Source organism: Odocoileus virginianus, chromosome 12, assembly GCF_023699985.2.
Source record: "Odocoileus virginianus isolate 20LAN1187 ecotype Illinois chromosome 12, Ovbor_1.2, whole genome shotgun sequence".
NCBI lineage: Eukaryota > Metazoa > Chordata > Mammalia > Artiodactyla > Cervidae > Odocoileus > Odocoileus virginianus.
The window spans coordinates 26,947,150-26,963,693 of record NC_069685.1 but is presented as its reverse complement, the minus strand read 5'-3'; the positions used below and the strand labels follow the sequence as shown (position 1 = coordinate 26,963,693).

At 36.6% G+C, this 16,544-nt stretch overlaps 1 protein-coding gene across 3 annotated transcripts in view; it reads right to left on the bottom strand.

The window, feature by feature from the left end:
• The window catches only part of SCLT1 (sodium channel and clathrin linker 1), a 225,298-nt gene that overhangs the window by 143,401 nt on the left and 65,353 nt on the right, over nt 1-16,544 (bottom strand). For all 3 annotated transcript variants that reach the window (XM_020886621.2, XM_020886612.2, XM_020886639.2), the window contains one exon: nt 2,065-2,187. In XM_020886621.2, the coding sequence (XP_020742280.2) occupies nt 2,065-2,187 (123 nt within the window). The remainder of the gene's footprint in view (nt 1-2,064; nt 2,188-16,544) is intronic.

Sequence of the window (16,544 nt, the reverse complement as noted above, 5' to 3'; positions counted from 1 at the left end):
ACATTCAAATCCCGAGTTACAGCAAAGACTCAGCAACTACAAATCATTTGCAAATGAAGACTGTTAGATATTATGCTAGGTATTATATATTATATATAAAACATAAACTGCAGTGTTACATATACGTATGGGGCTTCCCAGGTAGTGCTAGTGGCAAAGAACCTGCCTGCCAAGGAAGGAGAGGCAAGAGATGTGGGTTCGATCCCTGGGTCTGGAAGATCCCCTGAAGGAGGGCAGGGCAACCTACTCCAGTATTCTTGCCTGGAGAATCCCATGGACAGAGAAGCCTGGCAGGCTACAGTCCATAGAGTCGAAAAGAGTCAGACACAGCTGAAGCAACTTGGCACACACGCACACATATATATGCATAAATTACTATGAATTTCTCTGAGGAAAGTATGATCCAATACTATGGTGAGAAAAGTCAACCCCCTTCCTAACCAACATTTATACTAATAACATAGTCTTGATAAGGAAAAATTGCTTTCTTTACTATATGAGAATATGGTCAGAAGAATCTTTATTCCACTAGTTGCGTCGATATTTGGCTTATTATTGTTCCTCTTTAAACACATTTTAAAGGACTTTATAATTCAGCACAACAACTAAACAGAATGAAATAAGAGACAACACAGCATCTCGTGCACTGAAAGAGTACAGGCAGTCCATGTCCTGTAGTCTTGAAATGCATGATTTTCACTTACTGTGGTACAGTTCAATTACACTAATTCTGTATAACATGATTCAAATTTCAGTCACCAACACAGTAACTGTATAATACTGTATATAACACTGATTATATATTACTCAAGTATATTAATCATTATTAGGTAAAACACAGACTGCTAACTCTTCAGTCTACAAGTGACTATGTAATAACAGAACATCGTGATCAGTGTCTATAATTACTTTTGAAGTCTGTCTCTGGTCCCAGAGCATGTTATTCAGTTCATGCACAGACAGCAGAGTGTGCAGCTGTGCTGTCTCCTTTTCTCCCAGGGATAATACACTCATGTGACATTTTTACAAGAATTGATAACTGAAAGAAGGAATAAGCCAATAAAAATAAAACTGCTGCGAAGAAACAGAAAGTGACAACTCTGGATGATGATGTAAATGAAGTTACAGAAGAAAATATCTGACTGTGAGAACATGGACACTGCCACTATTCAGGAGACTAGAGACACACCAGCAAGGATAACTTAGTGAAAATGAACCCAACATCAGTGAAGAAAGAAGTTCTGATGGAAATGATGAAGATGTCCCAGAAGGGGGACTAGCAAAAAAAATTCACATCGCAGGAATAAGGTTATTTCATACACTGAAGTTCAAAGGATAAAATGCTGGAAGCTGATCTGAACTTAGGAATATTCTAAGTTCACCAAAGCATAAAAAAGATACCTTTTCTGTGTCATAAAGTTTTCAATATACTTAGCAGAAAAAGAATCAATGGAAAGATAAGGGAGGTAGATTTTGCAATGGAATGGATGGTTTTGTGAGATAGTGAGTGTATGTTAATAGAGATATAAAAGTTAGATGCCCACTTTAAAAGAAATGCTTTTGGACATAAAGAAATCCTTAATAAACATTAACATTCCTTCCTCTTTTAAAATCCTATTCTGATGAATTTACGTTAGAGGCAGTTGATATCTATTTCAGTAAAAGGCCACATTTAAGGTTGTTAACATCTTCGTTTTACATAGTGTTGTCATCATATTTGAGTAGCCTTCTTCACTGTCCATAAACTAATGAACAGTTCTGGTCTTTTTTTAAATCAGGAAAAAAATCAGGAATATAAACATTTTAGAGATTCATTTATACATAAAACCTTATGGCCGCTTCTTAGCTCTAAATACAGCTTTCAGTGCTAATAACATCTTAAAGCCCAATGTACACTAGGCACTATTTTGATCATGTATGTGTTCAAAAGATTTCTAACCATCAAAGATCTATTTATTGGCAACATAAATATAACACTACAGACTTGGGCATTCTTCTCCAAAACTGAATTTCTTCAGAATGCAACTTATTGATACACAAGAAAATCATGAAATCCAAAATTACCTTTTGCTTTTGACTTTCAAGAACATGAATCTGGGCCTCAGTCATATGTTCCTGGTAAAGTTTCTGTAGCTTGTACAACTCCTGAGAAGAAGTCTGCCAGAGTTCCACAGCCTGAGCTTTCTCCTATAAAAGAAAAACATTTGCGAACTCATTATTAGCAGGCTACTGGCACAGGATAAATGAATCACATTCTTTTACACAATGAGTTCTTGTATATAAAGTCACAAAATAAAACTAGACTTTATACAAGATGGTATGGTTGCAACATTTTTGATGATATAAAGTTGTATTAATTAGACAGTAAAACTAAACATGAAAATTCTTTAGTTTGAAATTTTCTTTTGATTCAGATTTAATAGCAAAATGAAAACCCTTCAACCAGAGAGAGAGAGAGATTTAAACTACTTTCCTTGTTCCACAAGAAAATGTAAGCCATAAAAATTCTACAAGTGTAAGCCAAGAAAACTATCCTTGGTAAAGCACAAGTGGTTTTTTGCTGATTGCAAAAGTAATGTTTATCCTAAAAAATTAGGAAGATACAGAAAAATGAAGAAGAAAAAATTACCTGATTTTTTAAAACTACCTGATAATAAATACTACTAACATCTGGACACAATCAACTTAATAAATATTGGATGTATTCTTATTTATAAATGTGATTTGAGGGGAGAATTTTGTATTTTTTTAAGAAAAAAAAAAACTGGGACTGATATAGTATGCTGATTGTATTGTACTATTTTCATCTGGCATTTTATAATAAGATTTTATCAGGTCATTATTTTTTCAACAAGTAATTCTCAAAAGTGATACAGGGACCCGTGAAGACAAAATTACGTTCATAGTAACATGAAGGCATTATTCTCTTTTCACTCTCATCTGCGCATGAGTTTACACCGGAGCTTACCAAAGTTTATATAACGTAACCTGTGATATTGTCATTGCTCTAATGGCTACTGAAATGCACTCTTAGGTTCCTGTTTGTTCTAAAAATGTCCTAGCTTTGTATTCTTGCTTCCTTTGTCAGAGATAAGGTGCCTGTAGGTGCATGGGTTTATCTCTGGGCTTCCGATCTCATTCCATTGGTCTGCATTTGTGTTTTGGGTCAGTACCACACTGTCTTGATGACTAGAGCTCTGTATTACAGGATGAAATCAGGAAGAACGATTCCTCCAGCTCTGTTCCTTTTCTCAAGATTGCTTTGGCTATTTAGGGTCTCTTGGGTTTCAATATGAATTGTGAAATTTTTAGTTCTACTTCTGTGAAAAATGCCATTGGTAAATTGATAAGGATTGCACTGACTCTGTAGACTGCTTTTGATAGTATATTGATCTTTGACACCATTGATTCTGCCAACCCAGTAACATGAAATTACTCTCCACCTGTTATGTCATCTTTCTTTCATCAAAGGAGGCAAGAACATGCAATGGAGAAAAGACTGTCTCTTCAATAAGAGGTGCTGCAAAACTGGACAGCTACATTTGAAAGAATGAAATTAGAACACTTTCTGACACCACACATGAAGATAAACTCAAACTGGATTAAAGACCTAAATGTAAGACCAGAAACTATAAAACTCTTAGAGGAAAACAGAGGCAAAACACTCTATGACATAAATCACAGCAAGATCCTCTATGACCCACCTCCTGGAGTAATGGAAATAAAAACAAACAAGTGGGATCTAATTAAACTTAAAAACTTTTGCACAACAAAGGAAACTATAAACAAAGTGAAAAGACAACCCATAGAATGGGAGAATAGCAAATGAAACAACTGACAGAGGACTAATATCCAAAATATACAAGCAGTTCATGCAACTCAATAATAGAAAAACATACAACCCAATTAAAAAGTGGAAAGTGGGCAGAAGACCTAAACAGACATTTCTTCAAAGAAGACATACAGATGGCTAATAAATATATGAAAAGTAGCTCAAATTGTACTTTATTAGAGAAATCCAAATCAAAACTACAAGGACATATCACCTCACACTGATCAGAATGGCCATCAGGAAAAAAATCAACAAATAATAAATGCTTGAGAGAGTGTGTAGAAAGGGAACTCCTTTTGCATGGTTGGTAGGAATGTAAATTGATACAGACATTATGGAGAAGAGTATGGAGATTCCTTAAGAAAACTAGGAATAAAACTATCATATGATCCAACTGTTCCACTACTGGGAACATACCCTGGGAAAACCATAATTGAAAAGGATATAGGTAACCTAGTGTTCAATACAGCACTATTTGCAATAGCTGGGACATGGAAGCAACCTAGATGTTCATCAACAGATGAATGGATAAAGAAGCTTTTACATATATACAATGGAATACTACTCAGTCATAAAAAGGAAGACATTTCAGTCAATTCTAATGAAGTAGATGAATGAAGAACCTATTACATACAATGAAATAAGTCAAGAAGAGAAAAACAAATACTGTATATTAGCAAATACATAGGGAAGCAAAAGGCAAAGGAGAAAAGGAAAGATATTCCCATTTGAATGCAGAGTTCCAAAGAATAGCAAGGAGAGATAAGAAAGCCTTCCTAAGTGAACAATGCAAAGAAATAGAGGAGAACAATAGAATGGGAAAGACTAGAGATCTCTTCAAGAAAATCAGAGATACCAAGGGAACATTTTGAGCAAAGATGGGCACAGTAAAGGACAGAAATGGTACAGACCTAACAGAAGCAGAAGATATTAAGAAGTGGTGGCAAGAATACACAGAAGAACATTACAAAAAAGATCTTAATGACCCAGATAACCACAAGGTGTGACCACTCACCTAGAGCCTGGCATCTTGGAGTACAAAGTCAAGTGGCCTTAGGAAGCATCACTACAAAGCGAGTGGAGGTGATGGAATTACAGCTGAGCTATCGCAAATCCTAGAAGATGATGCCGTGAAAGTGGGGCACTCAATAGGCCAGCAAATTTGGAAAACTCAGCCGTGGCCACAGGACTGGAAAAGGTCAGTTCTCATTACAATCCCAAAGAAAGGCAAGGCCAAAGAAAGTTCAAACTACTGCACAACTGCACTCATTTCACACGCTAGCAAGGTAATGCTCAAAATCCTTCAAGGTAGACTTCAACAGTACGTGAACTGAGGACTTCCAGACATAACAGCTGGATTTAGAAGAGGCAGAGGAGTCAGAGATGAAATTGCCAACATCCGTTGAATCACAGAAAATCAAGAGAATTTCAAAAAAATATCTACTTCTGCTTCATTGACTACACTAAACCCTTTGATTGTGTGGATCACAACCAACTGTGGAAAATTCTTAAAGATTGGGATACCAGACCACTTTACCTATCTCCTGAGAAACCTACACACAGGTCAAGAAGCAACAGTTAGAACCAGACATGGAACAATGGACTGGTTCCAAACTGGGAAAGGAGTATGTCAAGGGTGTACAGTGTCACCCCGCTTATTTAACTTATATGCAGAGTATATCATGCGAAATGCCAGGCTGGATGAAGCACAAGCTGGAATCAAGATTGCAGGGAGAAATATCAACAACCTCAGATACGCAGATGATACCACTCTAATGGCAGAGAGAGAAGAACTAAACAGTCTCTTGATGAGGGTCAAAGAGGAGAGTAAAAAAGCTGGCTTAAAACTCAACATTCAAAAAACTAAGACCATGGCAACTGGTTCCATAATTTCATGGTAAACAGAGGGGGAAAAATGGAAACAGTGACAGATTCTGTTTTCTTGGACTCCAAAATCACTGAGAACAGGTAAATGCAGCCATGAAATTAAAAAATGTTTGCTCCTTGAAAGGAAAGCTAAGACAAACATAGACAGCATATTAAAAGCAGAGACGTCAGGTTGCCGACAAAGATTCAAAGCTGTGGTCTTCCCAGTACAAATGTACGGATATGAGAGTTGGACCAAAAACAAGATTGAGTGCCAAAGAACTGATGCTTTCTATCTGGTGTTGGAGAAGACTCTTGAGAGTCCCCTGGACTGCAAGGAGATCAAACCACTCAATCCTAAAGGAAATCAGTTCTGAATATTCATTGGAAGGACTGATGCTGAAGCTGAAACTCCAATACTTTGGCCACCTGACGCAAAGAACTAACTCATTGGAAAAGACCCTGATGCTGAGAAAGATTGAAGGTGGGAGGAAAAGGGTTCAACAGAGGATGAGATGGTTGGATAGCATCACCAACTCAAAGGACTTGAGTTTGAGCAAACCGGGAGTTGGTGATGGTCAGGGAGGCCTGGCATGTTGCAGTCCATTGGATGACAAAGAGTCGGGCACAACTGAGCAACTGAACTAAATTGAAATGAACTGGGAGATGGTGAAGGACAGGGAAGCCTGGCGTGCTGCAGTCCATGGTGTCACAAAGAACTGTACATGACTGAGAGACTGAACAATAACAACACAGAACACAGAAAAATGGTGTTGATGAACCTACCTGCAGAAAGCAATGGATACACAGACACAGAGGACAGACCTGTGGACATGGGACTGGGGGGAAGGAGAAGGTGGGATGAACGGAGAGAACAGCACGGAAACATATAAACTACCACATGTAAAACAGAGAGCCAGTGGGAATTTGCTGTCCGACTCAAGGAGCTCAAACCCGTTCTCTGTGACACCCTAGAGGGTAGGACGGGATGGGAGGTGAGAAGGACGTTCAAGAGGGAGGGAACATAGGTATGCCTACAGCTGACTCATGTTGAAGTATAGCAGAAAATAACAACACAATATTGTAAAGCAATTATCCTTCAATTAAAAACATTTTAGGGACATTGCAGATGGATTCTTTACCATCTAAGGAACCAGGAAAGTCCCCCACAAAGCAGAGCAAAAATTATTCATTCATTGAGGAACTGGGCTTCCCGAGTTCCTCATTCTTTAAAGACCCCTTTTGCCTGGAGGAGGGAAGCAGGACACTTTTAAGCAGTTAAGAGTGTTATTTCTGGCCTGTTGGATTTAAATGCCAAACTAAGCAGCATTTTCTGAATGTGGGTCCCTACAGTCCCCTCCAAGGAAGGCGCCCAGGGAAATCAGTTTCAGGGGACAGTCTGGGAACACCATCCAGCCTCTCCCACATACACTCCACTAGGCTCAGCATGAATTAGAAGGATGGGTACCATCTCTCAGTTTCAGATGCTGTTCTCTGATAGGTCAGATATGAGATCCAGAGCAGAGTTGGGGGTCTGTGGATGAAAAATCCCTAAGAGGAAATATAATGGCATTCTGGCTAAACCAACTTGACAAGGATCATTGAAGAGATCAATCCCTGAGTCTTTGGGTGGGAGCACCGATTCCAAAACTCTAGACTACCAGAGAACTAACCCTAGGGAGTATGAAAGAGTGAGAACTCACACAAAGGAAACCAGATGAATACAAGACCCGGCATCACCCAACCATCAGCAGCACACTCCAGTAGCACAGGACATCTCATTTAAACAACAAACAAAACAAAATAACAAACCCAATCATCAGAGGATTACCACCTCACTCAGCCTTGCCCATCAGAGGAAAAACAAACAATCTAAAACTCAGCACAAATTGCACCCTCTATGAAGCTTACACAAACCCCTGGACAAACCTCAGAAGGGCAGAAACCAAAAGGGAGAATGAATTCAACCTTGAAGCCTGGGAAAAGGAGACCTCAAACACAGCAAGTTAAAAAAAAATAAAAGGTAGAAAAATACTACACAAGTGAAGGAACAAACTAAAAACACAGAAGTCCAAATAAATGAAGAGGAAACAGGCAAACTACCCAAAAAAGAATTCATAATAATGTTAGTAAAAATGATCAAAAACTTTGAAAACAAAATGGAGAAAATGTGAGAATCAATTAACAAAGACACAGAAGAATTAAAGAATAAACATACAAACAACACAATTACTGAAATTAAAAATACTCTAGAAGGAATCATAGCAGAATACCTGAAGCAGAAGAATGAATCAGTGACCTGGAAGATAAAATGGTGGAGATAACTTCTGAAGAGAATAAAGTAAAACAAATGAAAAGAATTGAGGATAGTCTCAAGAGACCTCTGGGACAATATCAAATGCACCAACATTTGAATTATAGGGGTGCCAGAAGAAGAAGAGAAAAAGAAAGGGTATGAGAAAATTTTTGACGATATTATAGTTGAAAATTTCCCCAACCTGGAAAAGGAAATAGTCAATCAACTCCAAGAGGCGTAAGGAGTCCCATACAGGATAAATCCAAGGAGAAACACATACTAATCAAACTAACAAAGACTAACAAGCACAAAGAAAGACTATGAAAAGCAGCAAGGGCGAAGCAACAAGTAACATACAAGGGGAACCCCATACATTTAACAGCTGATCTTTCAGTAGAAACTCTGCAGACCAAAAGGGAAAGGCAGGATATATTTAAAGTACTGAAAGGGAAAAATCTACAACTAAGATTACAGTACTTGGCAAGGATCTCATTCAAAATTGATGGAGAAATAAAAATCTATTCAGACAGGCAAAAGTTAACAGAATTCAGTACCATCAAACCAGTTTTACAACAAATGTTTAAAGGGACTTATATAGTCAAGAAACACAAGAGAAGAAAAAGAATCTACAGAATCAACCCCAAACAATTAAGAAAATGAAAATAGGAACACATATATCAACAATTACTTTAAATGTAAATGGATTAAATGCTCCAACCAAAAGACACAGACTGGCTGAACGGATTAAAAAAATAAGACCCATATATATGCTGCTTACAAGACACCCACCTTAGACCTAAAGACACATATAGACTGAAAGTGAGAGGATGGAAAAATATATTCCATTCAAATGGGAAGCTAAAGAAAGCTGGAGTAGCAATCCTCATATCAGAAAAAATAGACCTTGACAGTACATAATGATCAAGGGATCAATCCAAGAGGAAGACATAACAATTGTAAATATCTATGCACCCAATAGGAGCACCTCAATACATAAGACAAACACTAAGAGACATAAAAGGAGAAATTGACGATAACACAATAATAGTAGGAGACTTTAACACACCACTCACACCAATAGATCATCAAAACAGAAAATTAATAAGGAAATACAAGTCTTAAATGATACATTAGATGAGATGGATCTCAATGATATCTTCAGGACATTCCATCCAAATGCAGAAGAATACACCTTCTTCCTAAGTGCACATGGAACATTCTCCAGGATAGACCACATCTTGGGTCACAAATCAAACCTCAGTAAATTTAAGAAAATTGAAATCATATCAAGCATCTTCTCTGACCACAATGCTATGAGACTAAATATCAATCACAAAAAAGAAACTGTGAAAAACACAAACATGGAGATTAAACAACACATTTCTAAATAACCAACCAGTTACTGAAGAAATCAAAAGGGAAACCAAAAAATTTCTAAAAACAAATGACAATGAAAACACAACAACTGAAAACCTATGGGAGGCAGTAAAAGCAGTTCTAAAAGGGAAGTTTATAGCAAGACAATCCTACCTCAAGAAATAAGAAAAACATCGAATAGACAAACTAATTTTACACCTAAAACAACTGGAAAAAGAAGAACAAAAACCCCTCAAAATTAGGACAGAAGTCATAAAGATCTGAGTAGAAATAATTGAAAAAGAAATGAAAGTTTCGAGAGAACAGCATCGAAACATGTATATTATCTATAGTGAAACAGGTCACCAGCCCAAGTTGGATGCATGAGACAAGTGCTCGGGCCTGGTGCACTGGGAAGACCCAGAGGAATCGGGTGGAGAGGGAGGTGGGAGGGGGGATCAGGATGGGGAACACATGTAAATCCATGGCTGATTGATGTCAATGTATGACAAAACCCACTACAATACTGTAAAGTAATTAGGCTCCAACTAAAAAAAAAAAAGTTTATGGTAAAAAAAAAAAAGAAACAAAAGAACAATAGTAAAGATTAATAAAACTAAAAGCTGGTTCTTTGAGAAGATAAACAAAATTGATAAACCTTTAGTCAGGCTCATCAAGAAAAAAAAGAAGAATCAAATCAACAAAATCAGAAATGAAAAAGGATAGGTTACAACAGACAATGCAGAAACAGAAAAGATTATAAGCGACTATTATGAACAACTATATGGCAATAAAATGGATAACCTGGAAGAAATGGACAGATTCCTAGATAAGTTCAATCTTCCAAGACTGAACCAAGAAGAAACAGAAATTATGAAGAACCCAATTACAAGCACTGAAATTGAAGCTGTTAACAAAATATCCTAAAAAATAAAAGCCCAGAACCAGATGGCTTCACAGGACAATTCTATTAAACATTTAGAGAGAAGAGCTAATGCCTATCCTTCTAAACTCTTTCAAAAAATTGCATAGGAAGGAACACTTCCAAACTCATTCCATGAGGCCACCATCACCCTGATATTAAAACCAGAGAAAGACAACACACAAAAAAAGAAAACTACAGGCCAGTATCACTGACGGACATAGATGAAAAAATCCTCAACAAAATTGTAGCAAAGAGAATTCAGCAACACATCAAAAAGCTCATATACCATGATCAAGGTGGGTTTATTCCAGGGATGCAAGGATTCTTCAATATATGCAAGTCAATCAATGTGATACACCATATTAACAAAATGAAAGATGAAAACCATATGGTCATCTCAATAGATGCAGAAAAAACCTTAAAAAAAATTCAGGACCATTTATGATTGAAATTCTTCAAAAAATGTGCTTAGAAGGAACCTACCTCAACACAGTAAAGGCCATATATGATAAGCCTACAGCAAACATTATTCTCAATGGTGAAAAACTGAATGCATTCCCCCTAAGATCACGAACAAGACAAGGGTGTCCACTTTCACCACTATTATTCAATATAGTTCTGGAAGTCCTAGCTTCAGCCATCAGAGAAGAAAAATAAATAAAAAGAATCCAAATTGGAAAAGAAGTAAAGCTCTCACTGTTTGCAGATGACAGGATTCTGTACATAGAAAACCCTAAAGATACTATCAAACACTAGAGCTAATCAGTGAATTTAGTAAAGTTGCAGGTTACCAAATCAATACACACAAATCACTTGCATTTCTATATACTAACAATGACAAGTCAGAAAGAGAAATTAAGGAATCAATCCCAATCACCACTGCAACAAAAAGAATTAAATATCTAGGAATAAACTTACCTAAGGAGACAAAAGAACTATAACACAGAAAATTATCAGACACTAATGAAAGAAATCAAAGACAACACATGCAGATGGAGAGATATTCCAAGTTCCTGGGTAGGAAGAATCAATATTGTGGAAATGACTATACTACCTAATGCAATCTACAGATTCAATGCGATCCCTATCAAATTACCAATGGCATTTTTCACAGAACTAGAACAAAAAATTTTACAATTCATATGGAAACACAAAAGACTCCAAAAAACCAAAGCAGTCTTGCGAAAGAAGAATGGAGCTGGAGGAATCAACCTTCCTGACTTCAGATTACACTACAAAGCTACAGTGATCAAGACAGTATGGTACTGGTACAAAAACAGAAACAAAGACCAATGGCACAAGATAGAAAGCCAAGATATAAACCCATGCACCTATGGGTACCTTGTTTTTGACAAAAGAGGCAAGAATACACAATGGGGCAAGGACAGCCTCTTCAATAAATGGTGCTATGAAACCTGGACAACTACATGTAAAAGAATGAAATTAGAACACTTCCTAACACAATAGACAAAGATAAACTCAAAATGAATTAAAGACCTAAATGTGAGACCAGAAACTATAAAACTCTTAGAGGAAAACATAGGCAGAACACTCGATGACATAAATCAAAGCAAGATCCTCCATGACTCACCTCCTAGAGCAACGGAAATAAAAACAAAAGTAAACAAGTGGGACCTGATTAAACTTAAAAGCTTTTGCTGAGAAAGCAAACTATAAGCAAGGTGAAAAGACAACACTCAGAATGGGAGAAAATAATAGCAAATGAAACAACTGACAAAGGATTAATTTCCAAAATATACAAGCAGCACATACAACTAAATACCAGAAAAACAAACAACCCAGTCAAAAAGTGGAAAAAAGACCTAAACAGACATTTCTCCAGAGAAAACATACAGATGGCTAACAAACACATGAAAAGATGCTCAACACTGCTTATTATTAGAGAAAAGCAAATCAAGACCACAATGAGCTATCACCTCACACTGGTCAGAATGGCCGTCATGAAAAAGTCTACAATAAATGCTGGACAGGGTGTGGAGAAAAGGGAACGCTCTGTGCTGCTGGTGGGAATGTAAATTGATACAGCCACTATAGAAGACATTATGCTGCTGCTGCTGCTAAGTCACTTCAGTTGTGTCCAACTCTGTGCGACCCCAAAGACGGGAGCCCACCAGGTTCCCCCATCCCTGGGATTCTCCAGGCAAGAATGCTGGAGTGGGTTGCCATTTCCTTCTCCAATGCATGAAAGTGAAAAGTGAAAGTGAAGTTGCCCAGCCAAGTCCAACTCCTAGCGACCCCATGGACTGCAGCCTACCAGGCTCCTCCGTCCATGGGATCTTCCAGGCAAGAGTACTGGAGTGGGTTGCCATTGCCTTCTCCGAGAAGACAGTATGGAGATTCCTTAAAAAACTAGGAATAAAACCACCATATGACCCAGCAATCCTACTCCTAAGCATATACCCTGAGGAAACCAAAATTGAAAAAGACATATGTATCCCATTGTTCACTGCAGCACTATTTACAATAGCTAGAACATGGAAGCAACCTAAATGTTCACTGACAGATGAATGGATAAAGAAGTTATGGTACATATACACAATGGAATATTACTCAGCCATATAAAGGAACACATCTGAGTCAGTTCTCATGAGGTGGATGAACCTAGAACCTATTATACAGAGTTAAGTGAGTCAGAAGGAGAAAGATAAATATCATATTCTAACGCACACATACGGAATGTAGAAAAATGGTACTGAAGAATTTATTTACAGTGCAGCAGTGGAGAAACAGACATAGAGAACAGATTTATGGACACGGGGAGAGGGAAAGAGAGGGTGAGATGTATGGAAACAGTAAAATGGAAATTTACATTTACCATATGTAAAATAGATAGCCAACAGGAATTTGTTGTATGGCTAAGGAGACTCAAACTGGGCTCTCTATCAACCTAAATGGGTGGGGTGGGGAGGGAGATGGGAGAGAGGTTCAAAAGGGAGGGGATGTATGTATACCTATGACTGATTCATTTTGAGGTTTGACAGAAAACAACAGAATTCTGTAAAGCAATTATCTTTCAATAAAAAAATATATTAAAAAGAAAAAAAAAAGAATAAATTTTAGGGTCTTCTCTGGTAGCCCAGGGATAAAGAATCTGCTTGCCAATGCAGGAGACATAGGTTCGATCCCTGGTCTGAGAAGATCCCACGTCCTAAGAAGCAAGTAAGCCCGTGCTCCACAACTATTGAGCCTGTGCTCTAGAGCCTGGGAGCTGCCAATACTGAGCTTGTGTGATGCAACTACTGAAGCCCCCAGGCCCTAGAGGCCCTGCTCTACAACAGAAGAAACCACCACAGTGAGAAGCCTATAACTAGGGAGTAGCCCCTGCTCACCCCAACTAGAGAAGAAGCCCACTCAGCAACGAAGACGCAACACAGCCAAATAAATAAAATTATTAACAAATTTAAAAAATAAAACAAAAAATGTCTTAGTTTTAATTAGTATTATGATAAATGTCCCACACACACAAAAAAATGCTTTTTGGAGTCCTCAATAATTTTTAAGTATACTGAAGAGGGGTTCTTAAACCAAGAAGGTTGAGAAACTAAGCCAGCATATAAAAAGCATTATTCTCTTTTTAGGGAAGTGGAAACTAAGGTTCAGGCCATTTGCCTGGAGTCATTCAGCAAGCTGCTGACAGAATCAAGAAGAAATCTTCATCTCTTTGTCTCTAAAGCCCAAGCTTTTAAAGTCCAGGTCAGAGCTATTCCTCTCTCAGTTTTAATAAGTAGATAAGATTGTGCAGTGAAAACATAAGCATTTTTGGAACATAATGAGTATACACTTCAAATAAATAATACATTTATAAGTTCTAAAGAAACTTTAAGGTACAATATGCATTCAGAGACACACACATCATAAATTTGTACAGTGACTGCACTCATGTGACCAGCAACCAGTTCAAGACAGAGAATGCTATTACCAGTACCTTGAAGCCAGTTGCCCCTTTCTACTAGATACTACAATCCTCCAAAAATAACCATTATCCTGACTTCTAAAATCTTTTATTAGTTTGCCTAAAACTTACATAGTTTAAAATTTGTAGACAAAAGTAGAATACGGAGCCAGAATTCGGGCTGTATTTCTAATTCCTGGCTGATTGACCCTCTACAATTCATTTTATTTTTTTAAGACTATTTTATTTTCAATGGATTAGTCATAAAAATACCCATCTCAAAACTGCATTTTTTTCAAATGTGTCTGATGGTAAAAATCATCTGGTATATTAGGTAGAAAGCCCAGATTCTCCTAGACCAGGGGTTCTGAAAGGACTAGCAGCAATACCTTAGAACCTGTTAGAAACATAGGTTATTGACTCATATCCTAGACTTCTTGAATCAAAAACTTGGGGGAGAGGGTAACAATCTTTATTTTAATAAGCCCCCAGGTGATTATAATAAACACTAAAATTTGAGAACCACTGTACTAATATATAACCCATAATTTGGAAAAAAGAAACACAACTGAAATAATTCCATATTTTAGATTTTTTTTAAAGTACCTTCAATTTTTTACAAGCAAAACATTACTATAATGAATATATTTATTCACATATTTTTATATATAACAATTTCTTAGGATAGGTTCCTAGAATCTATGTAATGTCACCATCAAATTAACTGGTCAAAGGATATAAACATTTCTAGGCTTTTATTGCCAAGATGCCCTCCAGAAAGATTTTTATAAATCACACTATTATGAGAAAACAAAATACTCCAAACTAAAAATATTTAGTTAGGTACTTGATATTGTACTGGTGTTATTGGATCCCAAAACAATTATACTTGAGATACACAGAATTTTTTACACCTAATTTTAATTCTTCATCTTGCTGTTTAGCAATAATAATAATAAAGATGATAAAAAATAATAGATAAATTTATTTCACACATGTGCTAGGCATTACACTATGTGCTTTATGGGGATTTAAAACTTTTTAATTATCTTAAGAACCCCATAAAAGGAGAATTACTATAATCTCTGTTTATAAATGAAGAAGGTGAAGCACAAAAAGATTTCCCAAGATCACAGAGTGAGAAAGTAGAATGGGGACCAAACTCAAGAAGTTTGACCAGATTTTTCTTTCAAAAGCTTGTGTGTTTCACAAAAGCAGACGCCAACATTCTCCACTGAATGATCAACACTATGCATAGTGTCTCATATATAGCAGACATCTAATAAATATTTATGAAATGGATGAAGATATTTGAATCTTATTAAATTATTAGACTTACTGCTTTAATAAACCATAATATAATAAAAGAATTCTCTCTCAATTTTCTACTGTAAATTGCATTGTATTTAGTTTTCAATTTATTGAGTTTGGATTCACCTAGTCTTCATGCATGACACAAAGGTTTTTCAATCTAGTGATGGATACCAAAACAACTGTACGTAGAACTTAGTAATGTACATAAACATGAATGTATAAGTAATAAGCAGAACATTTAACATTATTACTTTATGGATTCATTAACGTTTTATAAAACTGCTTGAACTGTCACTCAGTTAAAATTTCACATTTATATACAAAGTACATTGCAGATATTGTGGCAAAATTTGTTGTTCACAAACTTTTTCAATTTTGACTGCTCAAAACTGGACCTCATCAAATTTACTATGAAGTAATAACTCAACATGTAGCAAAAAGGACCATCTTCAGAGAAATAATATGGGACCAAGCAAGATGTAGATGGAGAAAGGCAAAGACAGGAAGACAGGAGAAAGGGGTGAGGAATGAGAACAAATGTGACTAAAAAAAATAAAATAAAATAAAATTGAGCGTTAGAAATTATAGCAACAAAAGTACTACAGAGAGATGCTTTTTAGAAGTAGAATTCATCTTTTCTGTTTGTTTTTTGAAACTACAAATCTTATCTAGTTCTGCACTCTGCTTTCTTTTATAAATTAAATTTTTAAAAATTTATTGAGGTGTGGCTAACAATCACTGCCTATATTTAAGGTGTACAAGTGAGGGTTCTTTTACATATGTCTGTCACAGTATTTTTTAAGAGTAACAAGAAATGCATATTCTGCTACAGGATCTAATGTCTGGTTTGAAAGCATTTTGAAGTCTAAATTAATCTTCATTTACTTATGTATATGTGAACATTAATGGGCTTCCCAGGTGGCCTAGTGGTAAAGAACCCGTTGCCAATGCAGGAGACATAAGAGACATGGGTTTGATCCCTGGGTGGGGAAGATTCCCTGAAGGAGGGCATGGCAACTCAGTCTAGTATTCTTGCCTGGAG